This window comes from Uloborus diversus, chromosome 4 (assembly GCF_026930045.1).
Source record: "Uloborus diversus isolate 005 chromosome 4, Udiv.v.3.1, whole genome shotgun sequence".
NCBI lineage: Eukaryota > Metazoa > Arthropoda > Arachnida > Araneae > Uloboridae > Uloborus > Uloborus diversus.
In genome coordinates, this window is record NC_072734.1 from 127,486,246 (window position 1) to 127,511,324 (window position 25,079).

The 25,079-nt window shown below is 33.2% G+C and overlaps 1 protein-coding gene across 1 annotated transcript in view; it reads left to right on the plus strand.

Annotated features, from left to right (window-relative positions):
• Positions 1-25,079, plus strand: part of LOC129220206 (receptor-type guanylate cyclase Gyc76C-like) — a 317,828-nt gene that overhangs the window by 229,374 nt on the left and 63,375 nt on the right. Inside the window, exons 10-12 of the mRNA XM_054854570.1 lie at positions 15,006-15,114; positions 17,999-18,157; positions 20,486-20,590. Of these exons, the coding sequence (XP_054710545.1) occupies positions 15,006-15,114; positions 17,999-18,157; positions 20,486-20,590 (373 nt within the window). The remainder of the gene's footprint in view (positions 1-15,005; positions 15,115-17,998; positions 18,158-20,485; positions 20,591-25,079) is intronic.

Below are 25,079 nucleotides of genomic sequence, written 5' to 3' on the forward strand. Positions count from 1 at the left end.
ATAGAGTGACTGCTCAAAAAAAAAAAAAAAAAAAAAAAACATAACTGTCTCAGGATGAAGTCGAACATGGCAAGGCAAGAAGAAATGCGCAATAATTTTATTTTCGACATTTTATTGTATTTGACATTTGTGTTTTAAGATTAACAAAACATTCAAGTGTGACATTTAAAAAATTATAATTGCATTTTTTTTTATTTCTCACGATGCTGAATTTTCATATAGAAAAAAGTGAAAACACTCTTGACTGCTTTTTTATGGTGTATTTTCGATTTTAATGTCCCAGGTAGATTTTGTTTCATAAATGTTTTAAAATGGTTGTCACAACGTTGAAAAGCATGTGGAAGGAAATTTGAAAACTTTCTTGATTGCATTTTTGACGCGCATTTCCGATTTTTAATGTCCCTGGTAGAATTTGTTTCACGGACGTTTTATAATGACTGTCACAACATTGACAAACATGTGGAAGGAAATGTGGAAGGAAATTTGAAAACGTGCTTGATTGCATTTTTGACGCGTATTATCGATTTTTAATGTCCCAGGTAGAATTTGTTTCATAAACATTTTAAAATGGTTGTTACAACGTTAACTAACATGGAGCAGGAAATTATACCATTTTTCTGTTGCGCTAGTTTAAAAAGTCTAAATTTGGAATTATAACAATTGCGTGCATCATTTTACTTACTCGGTATTTACTTGTTTATTTTAATTATACATTTTAACGAAGTTGACATTTGTAGGGAAGGCATAAATATTCTTTAAACAATAGAAAGAAGATGCTCTATATACGTTAGAGTGGTTCAAAAATAAGTTAAAAAAAAGGGTTTCTCCTAGACAACAGGACACCCCTCAATATTTTTAGACTTTTGGATAGTAATATACTGGAAGAATTTTAGCTTCCTATTTCAACTGAAAAAGGGTGTTCAACCCCCTCATCCAAGCTTCATAAGTATGGGGTGGGGAGGTTAAAAAGTACATTGAACTAGAAAAACAATGCTACATATTATAATATATGCGAGTAATATGCGTATAAAATGCACTAAAATAATTATTTACAAAAAAAAAAAAAAAAAAGCTGGGGAAATTATATGTTCCAAAACATGTGACATTTTCTATGCTGCGGCTAATGTTAAATTGAGGGATCATTGAGCACCCTCTTAAAATTTGAGTAAGAAGCTAAAAGTTTTACAGCATAATGCTATAAGTAAGTCTTAAAAAAAATAGGAGGTGTCCTGGACTCTAGCTGAAAAAAAGTTTTTTTGCACCATCCTAATATATATCCGCGGCACATCACATTGTCCTTTTTTTATCGAACCCATTCAAAGATCACAGGATTCAATGAGGAGGCAGGAAATTGGGAGTAGCAGATTCCAAGTCCTTGTCTTCCCTCCAAATAGGAAATGGATGCCCTACGAATGCAGGGAGATAATGAGACGGGAAAAGCAAAACATTTCGGCAAAATCTTTTCATCACCACATAGAAGACGGAAAAGGACGTTAAGGGGACAAGGGACCTTATACATTCGGAAAATCAACCAAATTTCACAAAAATTGTTTTTGCGCCAAAAAAATAGAGCTTAGTACCAGCTTTGATAATCCATTTTCATTTTTGCGATATTATGATTTTTACGCATTTTATTTACATTTTTAAAAAAGGGGGCGTGGTATTTAAAGGGATAAAAGTATCAGCTGATTTTTGTTTACAAGTTTTTAATCATCATTTTTGGCTCGAAATGCTCCCACCGCATTATTTTTCACTGTATCGCTTCAAAATTTTTTGAGCACATTAACAGTCTTATACTTCATAAAACTGGGCATTACTTTACCCAAATACAAAAATTTACTATTTATCCGCTGTTAGCAAAGTAGCATACGTATTAAAAAAACGTAAAATTCTATTCATAATTTGCTTTTTTTTTTTTTCCTAGTTTATATACGCACATAGATTGAATTCAATGCCCATTTATGTTCATACGGATAAACTACATCTGGAAAAAAAATATTGTTGGTTTTCGTTTACATGAATTGCGCCTGGAGTGTTTTCAATTCTGCCCATGTTGCGTTCCATATGCCTCACAAAACACCTTTTTTAACCCTAAAATTTTTAAATTAACATTTAAAATGTCTAATATTGATATGAAAATATTATTTTTGTTCTATTACTTCAAATACATGGTGTAAAATTATAAAATTGAAAAGTAAAATTCAAAAGTCCCTTGTTCCCTTAATTAAACGAGACTGACTGGAGGTGTTTTCTTTTGGTGAATAGCAGAGTCACTTTACGAGTCGACTTTATTTTTATCTCATTTGCTTTATGATTTGTCTAGGTTGCTAATTTTTTAGGGTAATATGTTACTTTCTTACACAAATGTTTTTAATAATAAAATAGGAAGAAAATTTAGACTGGTACTTTTAAAAGTTTAACTTATGTGTTTTGTTAAAAAAAAATGTTTTCTTTCAAATGGGACTAAATACGTTTTCTGAAAAAGAAGGGGGAAAATGAAAAAAGAAGAGGGGGTGGGGAGGGAAGGAAAAAACCTCTATTGTAATCAATTTTTGATTTTTCTCGCGTTCATTAACCAACCCAGATTTAAAAAAAAAAATGGATTAGTTAAAAATATTTCAATATTTTTCGACTATCAAGATATTTTTTTTAGCTACAGGAGATTAATCCTGTTTTTATGCTTTGTTCATATGTATTCTTTAAAAATTCTGTTTATTTATGCCTGGCATTTTGGAACGTTTAACGTATTTGTTTGTAAACACGTTTTCGGGAAAAGAGGGCATAACGGAAGAAGAAGGGGGAAGGGGGTGGAGAAAATAAAAAAGTCTTTATTGTAATCAATTTCGTTCGTGTATTTTTAATGTTATAAAGATCACACAATATATGAATAATGATTTTATTTAGTGAAGAACATATGATGTTTAAAAACTATTGTTGCTAAACTCATGCTTGTGAGACAACAAATTCTGCTAAATGCTTTACGATATCGTAACCTATTTGTTTATCAGTTTTAACGTGTTTTTGTAAAGATGATGTTGTGCGGGGAAATATTTTTTTTTACTACTTGTGTTTTTGCGTTTTGTTCAATATTTCCATAACGTTTCGTAGTTAATATCAAAAGATGAGCAATAATGGTTATTTTAATACATTTTGATATTGGAGGTTTTAACACACATGTCGTCGCTTCAGAATGACAGTAAGATATCTAATTCCAGAAATAACACTAAGATATCTTACTTTATACTGTGCATCACATGACTTCCTTTTACACTAATTTAATGTTATTTCCCCATTATTGGAAAATTTAATGTGATTCAATTGTTAACTCTCTAAATATCACCAACAGTGGCCAATTTGAACCCAGATTTAAAAAAAAAAAAAAAAAACTCACGCCAAATTGGTCGACAAGTTGGCGACAAAACTTGGCGACCAAAAGACTGGTGATATATCGCCAAGTGACCGCCAAATTATAACACAACTTGAGTTAGCATCGAAATTAACAATGAATGTCAAGATGGATATTTCGGGTATCTATCCGTTCTTAGGCAGTTATCCGCGTGTGGTCAGGTTGAAAAAAAACAAAAAAGAACTCAACATTAAGTCGGGTATGAGCAAAATGGAAATTAAGGCCGAATTTGGAGTGAAAATTTTTTCGCGAAACAATACTTCCTTTTTTTGTAAAAGGAAGTAAAAAATTAACACCCTCAGACAGAACATAATGTCATTTCGTTTGCCAACTAGAAATGCACTCGTAAAAGAACAGTGAACTAATTGATTCTTAGCAGTTTAATTGAATCCATTTCAATCGTTATCGAATCGAGGGAAGCACATATCAATTTGGTAGATAAATATTTGCCTCCCCTCTGTAAAAATCTATTTTGAAGCTCGTTCTTTTTGCCGGAAATGAATGAGTGAGGTATGAATGGAAGTATTTTATTTCTACTATACCAAGGAATTTTTTCTGGCAAACGAGCGAAGGGAGCAATTCTTCAACACATTCTCTGCAAATGAATTTCGAATGACTAATAAGGTGGTTCCAAAAAAAATCAATTTTTTGTTTTGGAATCGCGTTACCTTTCAAAAGTTGCAGTTTGGTATCCTCAATCGGGAAAAAAAAAGTTGACATCTTCAGTTCGAGCATGAGGCTGAAAGTAAGACTAAACATATGCTAAAAATTGAATTTTTCAAGTTTGAACTTTTAAAAAATATTTTATAGCTTTTACATAAGATCTTTCGTTTGAGCGTAAATAGGGTCAAAATCTCCTGAAATTTGAAGCCCAATTTATGGTGTATGCGCAAACTAAAGATCTTATTTAAAAGCTATAAAATATTTTTTTGGTTCAAACTACGAAATATATTGACAATTTATGGCTGTTGCGATATAAAAAAATACAAAACACTTATTATTTTCTGAAAATTTCAATTTTTAACATTTTTTTTCACACTTTCAGCCACGTGCGCGAACTGAAGATGTCAACTTATAATTTTTTTTCTAATTTTTTTTTCCCGATTTAAGACATTAAACTACACCCTTTTAGAAGTAACGCGATTCCGAAATTTAAAAAAAATCGATTTTTTTTCGAACCACCCTAATGACTAAGCATTAGAAAATTATTTCAACGATTGAATGCAATGCCATAATACATCGGTCTCCAGCAATTTTGTACCTAACAGCACATAATACTATGATACCGGTTACACGGCGGGCACCATTACTTTTTTCGTAATGTTACTAAAGAGGTGGGCATAGTTAATATTACATACATACAATGTATAAATAAGTAATTTTAGGTTAATTTTAAAAAATGATGAAAAAAAAATTCTTACATATAAAATAAGTAAATACTAAATAATGAAAGCAAACTGTACAAAAACCGAAACATAAAATGTATCAAGTTTTGACCGAAACATAAATGTCAACAAGATTTTTGGAACTGCCTTTTATAGGTCATTGTTTCGTAATTAGTTGAATTGGATAATTTTGCAGGTAGTAAACAACTGCCTTGGGAAGATAAAGAGTAATTTCTGCAGAAATGAATTTTCGAGATATTTGATGAAACGCGTTTTTGGTTCCATATTGACTTTCGGGATGTGTTTGAATTTGCCGTTTTTCTTTGTCCTTAATTTTCAGCGGAATCCAAGTAAGCAAATTTGCACAATAAAGCTAAAGTACGAAAGAGGACAAAAATGTAAAAACATGATTAAATTCCAAATACTGCGCTGTACCTACCCATGGTAGTGTAAGACGTGATATGTACTTTGATTTTATGTGACACTTACGGTCAAAAATTGTGATATTTACAACTGTACGAAACCAGAATCCGTTTTACTTCCTTTTACAAAAAAGGAAGTATTGTATTCGCGAAAAAATTTTCACTCAAAAATCGATTTTAATTTCCATTTTGCTCGCTCCCGAATGAATATTGATTTTTTTTTAACCCAACCATAAGTAAATACATGCCAAAGAACGTATAGACACCTGAAGAATCCATTTTGACGATCCCCGAGTTAATTACAACGAGTTTTCTCGTGACGTCCGTATGTACGTATGTATGTGCGTATGTGTCTGGCGTAACTCAAGAACGGTATGTCCTAGAAAGTTGAAATTTGGTACATAGGTTCCAAGTGGGGTCTAGTTGTGCACCTTCTCTTTTGGTTGCATTCAGATGTTCCGAAGGGGATCTTTTACACCTTTTTGGGGTAAAATCATTGTTAATTTCAATGTAAACCCAAGCGGTGCTATAATTTGGCAAACACTTGGCAATATATCGCCAGTCTTTTGGTCACCAACTTCTGTCACCAACATGGTGACAAATTTGGCGATTGAATTTTTTTTTTTTAAATCTGGTTTCAGTTTGGCCATATTTTGAGAGTTAACCATTGAATCACAATAAAACTGCCAATATTGGGAAAATTAATCTGTATAAAGCGTTTTCTTTGCTTCGGTTCGCAACAGACTTGGAATAAAAGTATTTAAAGTGTTTTTTTTTTTTTTTGCTCACTCCGAGGCACTATTATCTTTAAATTGGAGTAAAAGGAAGTCATGTTATGCACACATCAGCTCGTTTATTTTCTAATGTGTTTCTCTTAATTATTTCTCAGAAATTCTCATTTTATATAATAGGATTTAGGGTAATGTCTACCTGAATATATGCAAAATTTCTATACCTCCAGTTCTTCTGTTCTTACAGAAACAAGCAGTGAAATCAGTGTTTTTCTTGCGTTCTGCGCAATTTCCGAATTTGGATTTTCATGTCAATCATTGAAAGTTTAATAAAAAACCTTTTACATGACATTTTATTTAAAAAATATTTTTTTTTATATATCCTGATCGCACACGGAGGGTCACGTGAACCGTTTGGCGAGCATTCGGTTGGGGACCCCTGCCATATTGTATTCCTGAATGCATCCCGTAAGTTGAGAAGAATGTCATAACATGAGACCTGCATTCCGTATATAACTTCTTGAATATCAGTAACTACAGTAGACCCTCGTTTTACGCGGTTTCGATTATACGCGATTTAAGATTTGACACCTTTATTTTTTTTTTACGCGGATGCGGCAATGCACACAGATAGAATTTTTCCCTCGTTCAAAATCCGAACTCCAAAAGACTGCAGATTACACGTAATCAACTGCATTTTGGCGTGCTAATAATCGAGCTTGGGCAGCTGAAGACATTTTATGCGATTGGTTCCAGAGCTCTTTCTAGAAGTAAAGTTATTAAACTCTCATAGCTCAGAACTCACTGGAAGAAGAGCTCTTAGGAGTGACAAAGGGGGCCAAAACCAACGAGGATACCAACGTCGGTGACACAGAACCAAAAACGTTCACATTGAAAATTTTGATCCATTCATAGACAATAGAAATGATCTTTCTGATTTATTAGTGAAGGAAGGTTCTATCATGGAAATGACGCAAGTGATCATGGTTGCGTTAATGCTCTGCAAAGAATTATAGAGAAAAATTCTTAATGACTGCCAAAAGAATATCATAGCCAGCTCCTCTTTATACACAGAACAAGAAATTAATTTATGTTTTCTTTATGTATGTTGTGCATAAAAGTCGATCTAAGTACACATTAAACGTATAAAATTAGTCATCACTAGAATGAAGTATTTTGTTATCTATGGAACTAAACCCCTATTTTAACACTAGTATTAGGTCGCAATTTACGCGATTTCGATTTACGCGGCATTTTCGTGGAACGTAACCCCCGCGTAAAACGAGGGTCTACTGTAGCTGATAAGTAGTAGGAAACAGTAGAATACCACCTGAATGTCTAAATACCTCTCCACAGCGGTTGTGTAGCGATTGCTACCCAAGACTATTGAAATGTCTGCGCTAATTTTTAAAAAACCGAAAAAAAAAAAAAGTGTAACAGACTTTAAATAGAAACTCCTACCTTTATTTTGTATACGATTGTTTTAGCTATCGATATTTATTCTGCTTAATAGACAACAAGATTATGGAAAATAATTGAATTGTAGTTTGAAGTAAACGAGTAATAATTTATCGTTTTCAAAACAATGATGGTTACAACATAGAATGCGATAGTACTGTAATGTCTAGCCAGTTTTCAGCAGGTTTCATGTCGCTGTAAGACTTTCTTTTTAGAAAGATTAAACATTAAACCCCACAATTATGTGCTTAATGGAGTTATGATTGAAATACAAACATTTTGCCTTAGTTTATTCAGTAAGTTACCTCCCTATAGCCAGGGCTAAGGCCGAAATACAAGAAATTGTTTGGCACTCTTGGCTTCCTTAAGAGGTTACCACCTCCAAGTGCTAATAAGCACGAAACTGCAGTCCTCGGCTGGAAATGACGGAGCTGACAGTGTATTTCTTGTATTCTGCCTTAAGTTTCTGTTTTTAATGTAATTTGTCAAGAGAATGACATTTTCATATTGTATTAGAACTTTTTAACGCATATTTCTAATAAAAAAATTAGTGAAAAAATGTGAGCTTAATATTAAAGGAATTCTTTATTACCAGAATGTATACAACAGATGAAACTTTCGCTTTTCTTTGAAGATGAAAAGATATGTGCTACAAATATTATCTTTTATAAGTGAAATAAATACATTTGTTCATAAAAAGTAAAATACGAACTAATAACGCCAAATAGCACAAATTCCAGACTACTGCAGACCGTGTTTCGGCGTTATAAGGAACGCCTTTTTCAATGCAGATGAAATGAGGTTACACCCTTTGTGCGAAATTATGGAATCAAGCCAATTTTTTAACAAAATATTTATGACAAAAAAACGTGAGGCTATAGCGCCTAATCAGCTGGTAGGCTAAACAGCTGTTATAAACAAAGATTGGACAATCTAAAAAATTCGAAAATTAAAAAATTCCAACTTGATTCCATTCATTCGCACAAGGGTGTATAGGTGAAAAGACAATCTATTTGTGCTATTTGACGTCGTAATTTTTATTTTACTCATTATTTGTTACACTTATTTTAACGTAGGGCATCATTAGTTAATTAATGAAGAAAGACCTAGGTCATTTTAAAAGTTACAGTTAGCTGTTATATTTTGCCTTAGCTGATAGGAAAAAAAATGGGGTTCACATTAACACCCCCTCATCCATTTAATGCAGGCAATTTTAAGCATAAAATTGATTCATTAATTTCTTATTTTCTATACTCGCATTACTTCTTGACCGCAAATAAATTTTTTTGCGGTTAAATTAAATCTGACCTCTAAACTTCTTGTTATAAATCATATTGTTTCTAAAATTTGTGATGCCGTACGGTAACTTAAATGTACTTCATCAGAAAACCTTCCCGACTTTGAAAATGAGGTTAAGCATTTGATTTCGGCTGTCTTGGATACCTTTATACGTTTTCAGAAAGCAGGCTTCGCAGAATCAATTTCCGCTCGACACTTTGGTTTACAATCCAATTATACTAAGGATGTAATGCAGGTTCCCTATGATTGGATAAGCATTTCAATTACCAGGACTCGACAGAGCATTGTCACCGGAGCTCCTTCTAATTTGTGGTCCTTCTAATTTTACAAAGGAAGTGTAAAAGATGCCAAAAGGGAAACTACTGAGAAGTAGGAAAAGAGTTTTCAAAAATGTTTGAAACAATATTTTGTACAATTACTCTTTAGTGTTAATGAAAAAACATCTTTTTTCTTCTGCTTTTTCTTTTACTCTCTTTCCTTTCTATTTTATTTCCTTTTTTCAAATTTGTTGACAACAGCAAGAAAAACTTTTGAATTAAGTGGTACAACTCATTTTCATGAAGTAATTAAAGTGGTGTCTAAGAAAAAAAAATAAATTGGTACGCGCAATTTGATGATATAGCTTAGAGCTCTAAGCTTCTAATTTTAAGAATATGAGAAAATTTATGAGACTTCTAAAAAGCCCGTTAAGGCGATTGCCTGACAAGTATTAACGTTTGCTATGCTATAGTTCAGTAACAATCCAAATTTCGACAAATTTAAACATTCGTAGAAGTATTAGTACCGTGGTTGCCGAGTTGAAGATCGTGCTCTAAAATACAATAGTTGCAAGCAAAATGTATCGACAAAAAATAACTTTTTATTGATACATATGGCTGGGTTAAGTTTTTTGACTTGAATTAGAGGAAAGATATTTTTAATTGAAGGACGCGGAAAATCTGTCAGTCGATTTTTTCGAGAACGGAAATTCATCCTCACTACTAAAAGGGGGAAGAGGTTTCGTATAAAGCATCACGAGAGGCTTTATATAAATTTCAATATTATCAAACTTTAGTGGACCGGGACCACAAGATACTGTGTGATCTTAGGTTTGACGAACTCAGACCTTATGATCTTATTTTATATTGGCAGTAGTCCAACTCAAGTAACAATGTCGCAAAAGAGTCCGACTGAACTGACATATCTGAATAGTTAAAAATTCGACGAAAAGATGTTGGATTTTCTTCTTCTTTCTCGCTCTCTTACGAGAGCTTTAAATCAACAATGCAGTGGCGTAGCCAGGATTCTGATTCGGGGGGGGGGGGGGGGGGGCAGGCGATTTTATCAATGTACTACCAAATTAACTATTTTTCATTAAATCGCGAATTACGTTATTAAAAATAGATTTCATTATGTATTATGCGCATTATAAATTATTACTAATAATTCATTAAAAATCAATAAAAATTAATTGCACCCATATTTGTGGTGCTGGATATTTTCGATGATAAATAACATCAAGATTAATGCAACAGTAATATGCTAAAAAATGTAAATGTTTTTAATTTGTAATCAAAAATAATGAAATGGATTTACCATAATGTTAATTAGCTATTTAAAAGTACAAAAAAATTATCTTGCATTAAAAATTTAGTCGCCTCTTATTTTTTAAAAATTCTTCCGCTATTTCATCATCTGAAAATCCATAAAATTGTTTTAAAAAAATCATTTTCATCAAGCATTAAATAAAAACTATATTCATGATTAGTATGTACCCTTCATCAGTTGAAACAAGATTCGGATCAAAATTCAATAGTTTAGTTTACTAAGGAAATATCGAGTAGGCTTCATTCAACAGTTAATTTTTTTTAAATATAATTATATTCTTAGAATCCCGTAAGAGATCTAAAGAAAACTTTAGATTTGATATCTAAATTGAAATCTAAAGAAACGAATATTTTTAATTATCTCATTAGTTAGAAGAGAGCTGATGAAGAAGTAAGCTACGTAAAATAATATTTGTTTAAAAACTAAATTAAATATAACAGGAGCTATTATGTACCATTAATTACTTCGCTGTTAGTGTAGAATTGGTAAAATATATTTCGAAGAATTTTATGATGCTTAAGAAAAATATTTAGACGTATTTAAATAAAATTTAGGAAAAAGAAAACTCACATTAAACTTAATTATAAATATTATGTAATACGTTAATGAATTCTTTTGTTCGTCACTACTTTGTTTTGTCTGAAGTTTTCTCACTCCACTTCCCCAATAAAAAAAAAAATAACTGTTTGGTCAAATGTGCAGCTCTATTCATTTTTATTTGAATTGTTGTATGGTTTGTAAAAAAAAAAAAAAAAATTCTATTTGTTTTTAAATCTGAAAGGTAATTCAATTATTGAATAGTAAAGCTAACTAGAATTATTAGCTAAACCTATTTTTAATTTTTTGGTACGTTAAACTATTGTATGGCTTCACATCTGCCAGAAAATAAATTTTGTGTCAATCAACCAATTTTTTTTACCTATTCTATTTTTTTTTTTTTTTTTAGTTTTCATAAATTTCGAATAATGCGGTATCGGCAGTAGCAAAATTAGTTACTTTTTAAAACGATACTTTAAAAAAAAAAAGTCATTTCGTCGACTATTTGCAAATAAGGAGTACAAAAATTGTGAACTTTGAGGGATAAAACCAAACTCTCATTCTTAAGAATTAAGTTTGGTTAAGTTAAGTTCATATGTTAAAATCTATTTAACATATGATTTTTTCTTGAAACCAAATCCCCCCTAACTCTTTCTTTTTAAAGAATAACAGCAATGAAATATGAAATAAAAAGTTAGCAGTTTATAAAATATAGCAGGATAATTTACCTCATTTATTTGTAGAATCCATCAAAAATTTTTCTTTGTGCACGCTTTTTCCTTCTGAACTGAAAGAGAACTTTAACATACAGCGGAATCAAAAATAAAACTTGTGTTTGCGTAGAGAACCGAAAACGGACTGATTCTTATCCCACTGCATCCAAATAAATTTCTCCCTTCCGTTATTATAAAGTGATTAAAACGATCCCTCTCAACTGGATACTTTTTGTAGATGCTTCAGGACAAAAAGACCGAGCCATGAAGGAACAATTTGGAAGTTTTATTAGGCATCAATCTTCAAGGGAAAATGTCAATGGATTTATGTGACAAAGTTGTTGTCGATTTGGGTAATTTGCGCTTTCATAAGAGCCGAAAGCACTTCTGTGGCAGGGGCGTCCCATATTGTGGTCTGGTGATTAGTGCAATCTGTTTAGTATTGTCCAGCTCTAGGACAGAGGGCGCAGACAATCTATCTGACAGATAACTGGGCAGTTGGAGCATACATTGCATGAAGGGTCCCGTTGTTTACAATAGAAGACTGAAGAATCCGCTTTAGGGGGGGGGGGCCCTTGTAAACTCGACTGGTAGTACGCCAGGCCAGACCGATTAAGAATCCCCATCATTAGACACGGGGGGTCAACGAGTCATCCGACAAGATCCAGCACGGATAGCTCAGGCGACTTGAAGCGGTGATATCAAAGGCGTAATAACACTTTAAATTTTGCCCCATCCTAGCCTTGGTTTGAGAGAGGATTTTAGGTGGGAATGATTGCCTCCTCTCTCCTTGACTTAAAACATAATGTACTTTGTTCGTGTCTGGTATTAGTTTTTTTTTTCGCATCCCCCCCCCCCCCGTCTACACCACTGCTGTCATACGAACAATTTTTTTTTTTAACCAACTTTTTCGCCACGAAAAAGTTGGTTAAAAAATAATTTTTTCATGAAATATTACTATGTCGATAACGAAAATTTCGGGGTGCCCCCCCCCCTGGCTACGCCACTGCAACAATGCGCAGTAAAATGCAATTTTCCCCAGTGAAACCCCATTATGCATTCTTCCTTTTTAAGCATAGGCGTTATTTTAGTGGAATGAAGAATCAAAAAAGTGGTTTAAAATTAACGCTATTCACTGGAGTTTAAGGCTCATCACAGGAGTTAGGGTTAACATTTCAAATATCAAAATATCACCAAACAGGCAACTGCTTCGTTCAAATGTAGAAGAGTAGAAGCAATTTTCTCCCGTCATACTTTGACGGGCGACTTTCTAGTTGAAAATATTTAGAAAAAAAGGAAGGAATTTCTTACATGGATATGCATCGAAGTCTTTCAAATCGAAAAACAAAATCAATGGCTTAAACTTGCTCCAGGGATATCTTTGGCAAGCATTGTTTATCGTGTCTTCATGTTTTTTTACTGAATATAAAACAATGCCCTAGGGGGAAAGATTCGACTCTGTCGAAACGAGAAAAAGTAATGTGGTGATTTTAGAACACAAAATGCACATTTTATTCTTGGAGAAGCAGTCAGGCATCAAACTGGGTGACTTGTGAGACGAAACATATTGGCTCACGTTTTCGCTTGTTTGTTTGGCTTGTACTGAAGAAGAAAATTCATTTTCTGATCTAATATATCGTTTCCTTTTCGTGAATGGAACGCTAAAAGATGCTTTAAAAAGAGGATTGCATCAATCGGAAAAGTTGTGCTGTTGAAACAGATCATTAAAAAGGATATTGTAGCAAACTCTTATGAAGGTAATATTAAGAGTAAGAGAATGGAAATTATTCTGCAAACTCTATTTACTAGTTTCAAAGTTTTATATGATAGTAGTTTAATTAATAGCCCTTAAAAGTGTTGTGCAACTCACTCATTTGTAGTACATTCAATTAATAAAACTTATGTAAAATAACTTTGTTAAAATGTGTGTTTTTTTTTTTTTACTTTGTAATTTTTGTTTTTATTTTTTTGCTTGTGCTTCCAAAGTGTGACAAGATGTAATAAAATATCTTGGTTCTTAAGCACTTCATTTTACTACCAAACACAAAGCTAAAGAATTATATAACGTCTTGTAATTTTTTTAGAGCAACAAAGTCTTGAGGAAAGATTTGTTTTCTTAATTGGCAAAATGTCCCGAATTAAAGAACATATCTCTTCCTCTGTCATAAATTTTCTCTATTTTTCATTTTACTTTCCTGAAACTTATATAGTTGGAAAAAATATTCGGGGAACTCACCAAAAGAAAAGGTGATCCAATTTACATGGCATTTGCATAATTTTTAGAGTAAAAAAAAAAATTATGCGACAGTGAACACCTACGTCCTCTCAACTACACTGCCATGGGCAGGTAAACAGCAGAATCAGTATAAATGAATTTGCGAGACACTTGAAGAAACGCGTTTGGTATTCAATACTAACAATAAGAAAATGTTGGAATTGGACGCGTTTTCACAATTGTTTTTCAACGGAAATCAAATTATCAAGTTTGTACAACAAAGCTAACGATATGAATGAAAATAGATGAAAAAATAAATAAATAAAAAAGTTGCAAATACTGCCCTTTACCTGCCCACGGCAGTACAGTTCTGTATTTATGTTTAGAAGTCTTACTAGTATTGGGGAAGGATAATTTCTACACTAATCATCACGGCTCAGTAGATGTGATGACTTTCTTGAAAAGAAACTTCCATGAATGTTTGTGTTTTTAAAACGTACATGTACACTAAGTGTCAGGGATTCTGGGATTAAGCGTTAGTAAAATATTTAAAATGTAGTGAACATTAGATTAATGGCGTCGAGGCTATAAGCCAGTGCTATATGTAGGCATGGCTCCACTAGATGGCGCTGATGCTTTACGGGCCTTGACTACTTATGACTTTTCTGTGTTTGCAGATGCAACTATGATCTGCTTTGAATTTCTCGAAATGTTCGAAACTTCATATGTTGCCCTCTTTGACAGCAAGAGGCGCTGAACCCATCACGTGCATTCACAAATCAATGGCAACGCAATGGAAAACAGGGATTCCCTGTAGCGCCCTCTTTGTTGCCATGAGTTTTAGCGTTCTCACGGCCTGTAAGCGAAATTTAGTGGGGACATGATTTAGGCAAATCAACTCAGGTCTTTGGTAAAATTTTGAAATCCAGTACTTGGTAACTCATTTAGTCTGCCGTGGGACGGTAAAGGGCAGCAACTGCAATTTTTTACTTTTTTTTTTCCTTTCAATTTTTCTCATCTATTCTACTTTAGCTTTATTGTACAAGTTTGCGTATTTGGTTTCCTCTGAAAGTAAGGCACGAAAAGAACGGCAAATTGCGACATTTCCTTATTGTTAGTTTGGAATACAAAACGCGCTTTATTTTCCCACTACAGTATAATGTTATGTATGTGTTTATGTAATACGTTGGTATATATTCATCACTTAATCGGTATTTCATTATCATAAGCTTTTCTCTGTATGTCGTTTTAGAAATTGGAAGTATGAACAAGAAATCGATGGTCTGCTTTGGAGGCTGGAGCTAGAAGACATCCAACGATGTGGTCAGAACGGAATGTGTCTTGTGCATTCAGCCAGTAAAGTGAGATCTTATATTATACACGCACTGTTAATTGTTTTTCATATTCATTGCAATAAATCATCGAATTCCTCAAGGGTAACCTCAGGTTATCTCTCAGTAATGCACAACTGTGAATACTGAGAATATTAGCGGTAACGTGGTTTGAACTTCGAACTTTATGTCTTAAATGTCAATTAATAAATTAAACAAAATGGCAAACTTGTTCATAATCCACTATAATATTAAAATCCGTTCGCGTCCGTCTGTCTGTCTGTCTGTCTGAAGATCGATCTTCTCGAGAACCACGGCGAATCGGGAGTCAAACGAGATACCGTTCAATTCGAAATTTTCCAAAGAAAACAATAGGACCAATCTCATAATTGTACGACTTTAATTAGCGGAGATATTAATTAAAACGTTAATTAACATAACGCTATTCAGGAATTTTTATTTCTTTCCTGTTGCCATTTTGCATATGGGTGAGAAAATAAAATTCTAATAATTGTGTCAAAAGAGATTTTTTTTGGCTGCTGTCCAAATCTTAAAACAACGTTTCCATCTAGAATTTCATTTTTAATTAGTTTAAAATTGGTTGCTCTATTCGGACATTTATCGTCTGTCCTTTCTTATTTTTTCACATTCAGCGTTCTTAACTCTTTTCAGCATATGAAAAATGTTTCTTTAGTAATATTTATTGATTGAAGTGTAAGTTTATCATTCACCGACCTCATATTTGGGTACATTTAGGATGTGTGACTAATTATGTTTATTTTGTTGAACTTTTTTCCGTCACATAAGTGAGTTTTCGAATTGTAATAAATCTCTTTTTCCTTCCTGTTTCGATTTTTGCAATACAGTTTGTATCGTTAAAAGAACACGTTAAATTAAGATTGTTTGGATTTCTTTAAGTGAAAGAGTTGAACAAAAAAGATTGTTTTTAAGGATTTTAACTAAAGCTTAATTGGAATCTGATGGCTTGATATTAAATTAATGCTTATTGGTATTTAATAAGTCTTGGTGCTTTAGTTTCACGTAATCAACAAAAAAGTGTGTGTCATTTTATGTAAAAAGCCGATTGTAATTGTACATAAATATTTCAAATATATTCTATCAGATTTAATTCAGTTTAAAGTGAGCACATATTATAGTTGAGAATGCATATATTTTCATCTTTTGTGCTAATTGAAAATACTCATAACTTGTATTATTGATAAATATGATTCACGTTAAAGAGGTTTTTGCCAAAAATATGCTCTACTGGTGTTTTGCAAACCTTGCATTACGCGTAATTATTTACTCCTTAGCGCTTTAGAAACTGATGTCAGAATAATACAAAAACATCAATTGAACAGCTCTTTCATTTTGTAAGTAGCCCGTGCAACGCCGGGCACGCAGGCTAGTACTATAAGTAAAATGGGATACAAAACTGTCTGTTAATTTCTGTAGCTGTCATACCCAAAACGTCGGACTGGATGCACAATGAGTTAGTCAAATTTCTTAATCACCAACCACTGTGGTAAAAAGATACAGTCAGACCCCGATTTAACGAACCTCTATTTAAGGAATTTCGCGATTTAGAGAATTTTTCTTTCCCCCGTGCTAAATTGAAGGCAAAAACCCCTATTTAGCGAATAAAAACCCCCGAATTAACGAATTTTTCTAACAGCCGAAATTTTTGTTTTTGTTTATTTCAGTTAAGAAATATTGGATTGTTTTCCAAACGATATATCCATCTTGTGCGAAGCAGAAAAAGACTCTTCTTCGTAGCAGCAATGTTTGACGGACAAGTGGGCAACCAATGAATAGCCATTCTGTTGCAGAAAGCGATAATGAAACTCTCATTGCAACTTTCACTTTTTCTATTGCTTTACTTGGAATGGAAACTATAAAAACATATCTCATGCAGAAGACTAATCAAGTCTTTTCTCCATAAGGTTGAAAGAGATCTATTGCTCATCAAGTATAAAGAAAATAGTCAAAATTTATTACTCAGTACAATAAAATTTCAAATTAACCGGTGTGTAATAAGTCGCGGAATCCTGAATAAAAAGTGTGTGCTCTTTAATTATGAATATTTTCATGCAGTTGCTTATTCGGAGGTTTTAGATAAAATAAGTGCAATTTAAAAAAAAAAAAATTGCCCCCCGTTATTACGAATAATCCCAATTTAACGAAAACAAGTTTCGGTCCCGATGAATTCGTTAAATCGAGGTCCAACTGTATATCAAAATTCACCAGATCGAAAACAAATGGATACTGAAACCTTTTCATCCCCCTAGAAGCTGAAATAAAAAGCCACACATGTTCTCCCTGCCAGAAGCTTACAAGGATAGACAAACTCGTTGATCAAATCAGAATATTACAAGTTAAGCATTCACTAAATCTCAGACTAAATGATCTTGAGGTTTGTCATACTTGTTAACTCACAGAAAAGTAAAAAGAATAATCAATTTCACATACAAAATCTGTAAATGAAATGGTATAATGAAACTTTTTCAACAAATTCGAAATTTAAAGCAATTTTTTTTATGTTCACCGTACCAAAATATTAATCATTCACCACCGTTTTTATATCTAAGATATATTAAGATAAATAGATCTCGGTATCCTTGCCGGAGTACAATATGCTTCAGCGTGGGTTTCTTCAATATTTGTGAAACTTTAGAAGTAGAAGTTACTGCACACAGAAGAATATTTTAAAGAAGTTGTACATAGTAGCATAAAATAAAACTTTCAAAACAATCTTAAACCTTTCAAACCCTCGGTATGTTAGGAACATGTCGCTTGAACTCGATGTCACCCGCTAGGGAAAACCGCTGTTTTTGTTTGTTTGTTTTTGAACGTTGTAACAACTAAACTGTATGAAATTGATTTATAATATCTTTTGTTTCTTTCTGATTCTCAGATGAGTCTTGTTAGTCACGTGTCCATAGAGAGCAAGATCATGGAGCAGATCTTCACTCAAACCGCCGTGTACAAAGGCACCCTCATTGCAGTCAAGCAGCTTAGGTTCAGTAAGAAGATCGGCGATATTTCGCGGAGCATCAAGAAGGAAATGAAAATGGTAAGTAGCATGAAATTCAGTTCAAATTTTTGTAGCAAAAATCATTTTTAATGCTAGTTACTCTGCACAGTATGAAAAATGCCATACAGATGCAATTACAGTAGAACTTCGTTTATGCGGCCTTCGTTGTTCTGGATAATCCGGATCAAATTTGTGGACTTTTCTTGAAATTATACCGTCGGCCTAGTACTACAAATAGGTAACTGCAAATTCGGAAGAAAAAAAATGTTTCACATTGCTGAAATTTTTGTTTGAACGAAGACAGAAAATATTCCTAATTAAAATTCAGAAGGAGTAGTTTACTAAAACAAGTCTTCATATTCCCCAAAAACCGTGAAAAACATTAATTTATTGAATTTTCTCGAAGCAGAATAAACAAAAACTGAGTTGTAGTTAACCTAATTGCAGCATTCACCCCAACATAGCTTCACGTAGATAATGATTTCAAATTATAATTAGAATTTATTGTGTGACATGACTTCTTACCCTGCTAAAACGAACTAAAACACAATATTAAAAAATTAAATATACTTAAACAATTAATATTTGAGAAACTTTTGAAAGGAATCTATACATATAATAAAATAAGATGTTTGTGTGTGTGTGTGTGTGTGTGTGTGTGTGTGTGTGGCGCGCTTTCCGGGAAAACGGTAAGGCCTGGAAAGATGAAATTTGGTATACAGGTACAGTTTCTTCCGAAGAAGTGCACCTCGGGCTTCGATTTTTGATATTTTAATTAGAAAAAAAGTTATTTAATGTTTTATGTGTTTTTTTTTGCACTTTTTAGTACTTTTTACCTCACAGACCCCGAACCAATCGCACCACACAAATATTTTTGTACTATAGTGTTGGAAATTTAATTTTAAATATGATGAATGAAAAATTTTTGAAAATAGAGCAATTTTTGTATTTTTTATGAATTTTTGAAAAAACCTTCAATTTGCATTTTTTTCTGGGTTTTACATTTTTCTAATATCATCCTGCGAGAAGTATCAAAGCCTCATTTCCAAAATTTAAGTTGGTAGTAAAAACATTTCGCCCTCTTCAGAAGAAAAAAGTTCTTAAAAATACGCAATAGTTTTTTTTTTACAATTTTTTTAATGCTGGACACATCTTTCTACGCATCGGTCGAAAAAAGCATTCTTCAATCTTCTATGCCTCTGACGTCACTACTTGGATTTCGATTCGATATTTACGACGGAATCTTAATCGCAAACAATATTAATCTTTTTTTTTTTACTATATAGCTTACTTCTACATTTTATGACGTGATGACCACGTGTTTTTCCGGCAGCGCTTGCTTTTTTTCTTTCCTTTTTTTTTTTTTTTTTTTTTTGTTTAATTTAGGGAATGCATTTATTTTATTTTCCATCTCCCCTCCCCCCTCAAGCTGGACGTTTTGCTGTTTCGATATTACGTTACATTTCATAGTTGTGCGCATTTAATTCAATAAAAACAGCGAGATTTTTTTTTCTTTGTCACTTACTATACTTTGTTACTTTTTGCACACTACGGGGAGTTTTGGAGATAACTTTTTTTTTTTGTTCCGCTTAAATAAAAAAAGCGGTTTTTTGAGTGATCTTTGTTTTTATTAGGAAATGAGCGGGGAGGTTAAAATAAATAGAGATATAAAAAAAAATTTAGAGATTGATCGTAAAGGTAGATAGCCACCGAAGGCGGCAATTTTGGCGTAAAAATGTGAATGGCACAAAAAAAGATAGAGATGGATTGATTAATACTTCAGCCAAATTTATTTAAACAGCCGCCGAAGGCAGCAAACTTGAAGTAAAAAGGTAAATGACAAGTTAGCCAAACAGCCGCCGTAGGTGGCTGCTTGCATAGAAAGGTGAATGGCGTAAGAAGGCGAACCAGCTGGTTGCCGCAGGGGGCTAGTAATGAATAAATATGTATATACTTTTCACTAAACAAGTTATTTTGCAACATAGTCACACAAGGTGTGTGACATGTCACGGAGGTGAGAATTCACATGTTGTGAACCAAAAATATACTAAAATAAAAATTATCAATAAAAAATTGTTGGAGAGCTTAAAAAGATATATTTTTGATGAAATTAAAAATCATTGTTAAATAAATTGTTCCTTAAAGAATTTACTGTAAAAGGCGTGTGACAAAAAAGTTACACTTTTTGAAGAATGACCCATGTGCACTATGTCGCTCTCATTATTTATCGAAACGTAAGTCATGATATTAAAAAGCAAGTCATGAAAGTATTGCTTATGTCTTGGTTTAAATTAGTAACCCAATCTCTGTTATTAATGGTATTTCTTGTTATTTCTGTGTACCTTATTGATTACTTTGTCTCCGCAGATGCGAGAAATGCACCATGACAACATTAACCAGTTTATCGGTGCCTGCGTCAACCCTAATTGTGTTTACATTGTCACCGAGTATTGTTCTAAAGGCAGCTTACAAGTAAGATGTTTTTTTTTCTTCTTAAAATCGTTTTAATATGATTTTTTTTTTAAATTCAATCGCTTTGAAGAATTCATGCCATATCTTTTTTTTTTTTCCTTTTGAATTTGGAATTATTAATTTTTCCTCTATATCCGGTTAACGATATCAATAGAACCGAAACTCTCTCTTTTTTTTTAACAAAGATGGATAACTTTGAAGGTTTTGGATGTTTTTGAAGTTTAAGCTACTCCTGTCTCGTGCAGTCCTGTAAACCAGGTCTACAGCTATGCATTAAGCACAACGTGCGTATAAAGGTGCCAACTATATAGATATGCATGTATCTTCGAAAAATGGTTGTCCTCATTCTTATTTTAGCAAATGGGAATTGCTTAATCTATCTTCCACCATAACTTATCTTATTAAAACCTAACATACTCAACTAAAAATCCTTGTTATTTACAGTGTATACAACATGATAGGTGTACCCTGTAAGCTCCGTCGAATATATATACAGTGCTGGCCAAATTATTAGACTAAAGAGTTTTTTGTTTTGTTTTTTGTACACTATTTGTACTAAAAATTATTTATTTTACTGTTAAAGTACAGTACATACTGTACACTGATTATTACGCTATTTTAGCATAATTTAATGTTTGCAGGTGGCGGCACTGTCTGCTATGTTTATGTTCTTTGTTTATCTACGTACCAGGAACATAACCTCAATCAGCTTAAACAGTTCACTAGTTCTTTTTATTAGTGTGTTCTGTTATATTTAAAATTAGTTTTAGGTAATTAGTGAATATATGTATGCGAGTATATATAACAGTGAGTATAAACAATTTTAAACTCTTTTTTTAAAAAGTTAAGAAATGGTGTAAACCTTGTGAAAAGTATGCCAAAAAGACTTAAAATGCTCATCAAGAACAAGGGAATGCATACTAAATATTAGATAATTATTTCACTGTTCGTTAATGTGTCTATAGTTATGTAATCAATAAAGAATTCGCTTTTAAAACAGTCTTAGTCTAATAATTTGACCAGCACTGTAATGCATCAGCTTAAGAAACTAGTCTCTTACGAACAAGGTGGTGACAGGGCCGAATTCAGCTCCACTCCGCCCCTAGGCAGATTTGAAATATGCTGCCCCTTCTTTCCTAAAAGAGGCAGAATTTCCTTGAATAAAAAACACGAAAAAAGGATTCCTGAAATTTAAACTGTCAAGTTTATGAAGAAATGATGACGTTTCACATAAGTTGCGCCTTGATGGTAGGTCACAGTGATCTCTCCCCGAAAATTCCTAATTCGGAAAATTTTGCTGACGATTCGGCAAATTTGTATATTGCAATATTATCTACAAGTAGTTATCAAAATAATGGAAACATCTATGAAAAAGTGACGTTTTTGAATGCGCTTCGTACGTAATAAAGAATAAAGTTAGACCTCTGTTTTTTTCATAATTAGCAATTTATATATTCTGGTAGTATATGGTGGCTTAATTGAACTTCTGGGAGTCTTGGATTTTTTTCAGGCGCATGAAATGACGAACCTCTCAAAATTAAAAAAAAAAAAACAAACTGCTGGAGTGCGTCTAGCTGGAGCAAGTGTAACTGAAACATCTCAACTTTTTGACGTTTCTAGAGGTACTGTATCTAAAGTCATGACAGCATACATAGAGCGCGGTGAGACAAGCTCGGCAAAGCAAATTAGTGGGCGGGAGGATAAAATCAGTGAAAGAGACCGACGGATATTGAAGCGGATCGTAAAGTCTAAAAAATGAACAACAGCAGCAAAAGTGACCACAGAACTCAATCAATATCTGAATTCACCAGTGTAAGTGATTATAGTCAGAAGGCACCATTATAAACTAAACATTTACGGCAGAGTAGCGATTCCCAAAACACTTGTCACAGATGTTAATGCTAATTGTCGTCTACAGTGGTGCAACACTCAAAAATCCTGGTTGATTGATAATTGGAAGATTGTAATATAGTCTGACGAATCGTTTTTAACACTTTTCCCTACTACAGGGCGGGTACATGTTTGGAGGACTCCAGCACAAACGTATGATCGTGATTCTCTCCTTCCAACTGTCAAGCATGGAGGAGGATCTGTCATAATATGGGTAACTATGTCAGAGTTTTTCGCTAGACCAGTCGTAAGCCTGAAAGAAAGGATCACTAGGGACATCTATAGAGAGTTTAGCTGACCAGTTCCATACTACGATGCAAACTTTGTTTCCCGAAAGAGATGGAATTCTCCAATAAGATAATGCAACTATCCATGCAGCGGAACTTGTCCAATCATGGTTGATGAGCACGAGGATGCGGTTGAACATGTGTCTTGGGCAGCACTGTCACATGACCCTAATATAATTGAACCGTTTTGGTCTATTTTAAAGCAATCGATATGGTATCGATATCCTTCACCAGCGCCTCGCCGAGAGCTTTCACAATATTTCCGTAAAGAATGGTACCCAATTTCGCTGAACACTATTCCACACATGTATGAATCGATTTCTCGGCGAATCCAAGCTGTATTGCATGACAAAGGCGGTCCTACACCATACCTAATAAAGAATTCCGTATAAATCTCAAGTGTTTCCATTATTTTGATAACTACCTGTAGAAATTCTTTTTTCTTTTTAAAAATTTTTAAAATTGCTTTTTCAATGGTGCCTAACGTTCCTTCTTCTTAGATGTTATGTAGACGTATGTATGATATGCGTGTAAGCTCGTGTTCTATCATTCGGTCAAGTTAGAATTTTCCTCCTCCCAAAAATTTTAGTTCGATGCGCCTCTGTTTATATTATTTAATTTTGTACATCGGGGCGGGGGAGGAGGGGGTCATGGCTCAAGTACTGCTCTTGGGCAGGTTATTAAACGATTCACATAAGACCAATTTAAATAATATTTACAATATGTATATTTATTTACAATTATCAATTAGTAGAACATGGTTATTATTTTTTCATGGTTCTATAGTTTCATAAAACATGTTCTCTTTCATTCTTTGAAGTTTTAAAACATTTCCTTATAATAGAAACGCAGATGAATTATTGAAAAATGATGTAAAGTTGAGTTCAGACCTATAAGGGAGTGGTAGAAAATGGGGACCTAAACAGTAACCGGGATTTGTCTCGAATGCATGTTATTATGTTTCACATAAAGCAGTATAATTTTTTTTTTTCAGAATAAATTAACTAACTCCTTTTTTGTTTCACTATTTGTCATCGTTTGCTCAAAAAGACATTCTGATTTAAGAAAAAAAAAAAAAAACAGAAAAAGAAACCTTTAAAAAAAAAAAAAAAACGATTGTTTTGCAAATTAATTCTGTTGTTTTTTTAAAAAAAGTTACGTATCAAAACTCTAGCTTAGTTATTTAATATCGATATAGCTGAATATTTGTCGATTATTGAGCTTTAATATCTTGTGCGTTAACCATTTTACGTCTTGTCATCTTTATTTATAACAGCATCTTTATCCTGTTATTTGTTTACATCTACGAATCAACGATTTAAATAATTTCCTCTGTTTTTTCGTTCACTTACTTGGGCTCTTACCATTCCTCACTGTTCAATGGTATTTCATTACTAATTGTGACTAAACTACATTGCGAAGAATTCAAAGTTTCCGCTTTTGAAATCCATTTGAAGAAATATATCAGGATTTAAAAAAAGAATTGAAAACTGTTTTTCATTTTTCGGTCCTTAATTTAGCATATTTCTTTCATTCAGCCTTTTTCGCTCGTCACTAATTTTCATTTGCCTCCGAGACTTAACATTAACAAAAAACAATTTTTAAACATTAAAAATTAAAAAAAAATAAAATAAATAAACATCGATCACTCAAGAAACCAGTACTGAATAAACTTGAGTGTAGCATTAAAAATCTTAGTCAAACTAAAATCTTATTGCGACTTCGGTTAAACTTAATCTGGGCTCTAAATTCTGGGCTAAACTTAATTCCCAGTCCCTTTTTTACATAGCAAGAGATGCTTCCTTCTGTTGGTAAACCAGACGTAAGAAAACTCTCTAACTATCGGGTGTCCGCAAATAGTGGTGTCTCTGTAAAAGTGGATGTCAGTCCCTGTAGAATGAATGGCACTATAATTAGAGTAAAGCTAACTTGACAGGATTGGAAAGGCTGTGAAAAGCCTAAAGACACCTTTACATACAGGAGCGGATTCAACTTCTGATTTTGAAGGTGGTCATTTTTTGAGGGGATCAGGTTTGGACATAATTAGAGGTCTGGGACTAATGTTTTGAAATATTTCTCCCAAAGCAGCTTTAGATTGTCTTTGCACTTAAAGGGGATCGCGATCCCCTTCAGCATCTGTGTCTAATTACATACTCTGCTAATTTAGGTTTGCCCCAACTACAGGTCTGTGAGTGGCGAGGTACCAATTCACAGCTGCATTAGACACAAACAACATAGGGCACTGCCTCTCCGGGAATTTTCATGGAGGCATTGCCACCATGGGAAAGTTCATTATAAAGGCGATACCTTCA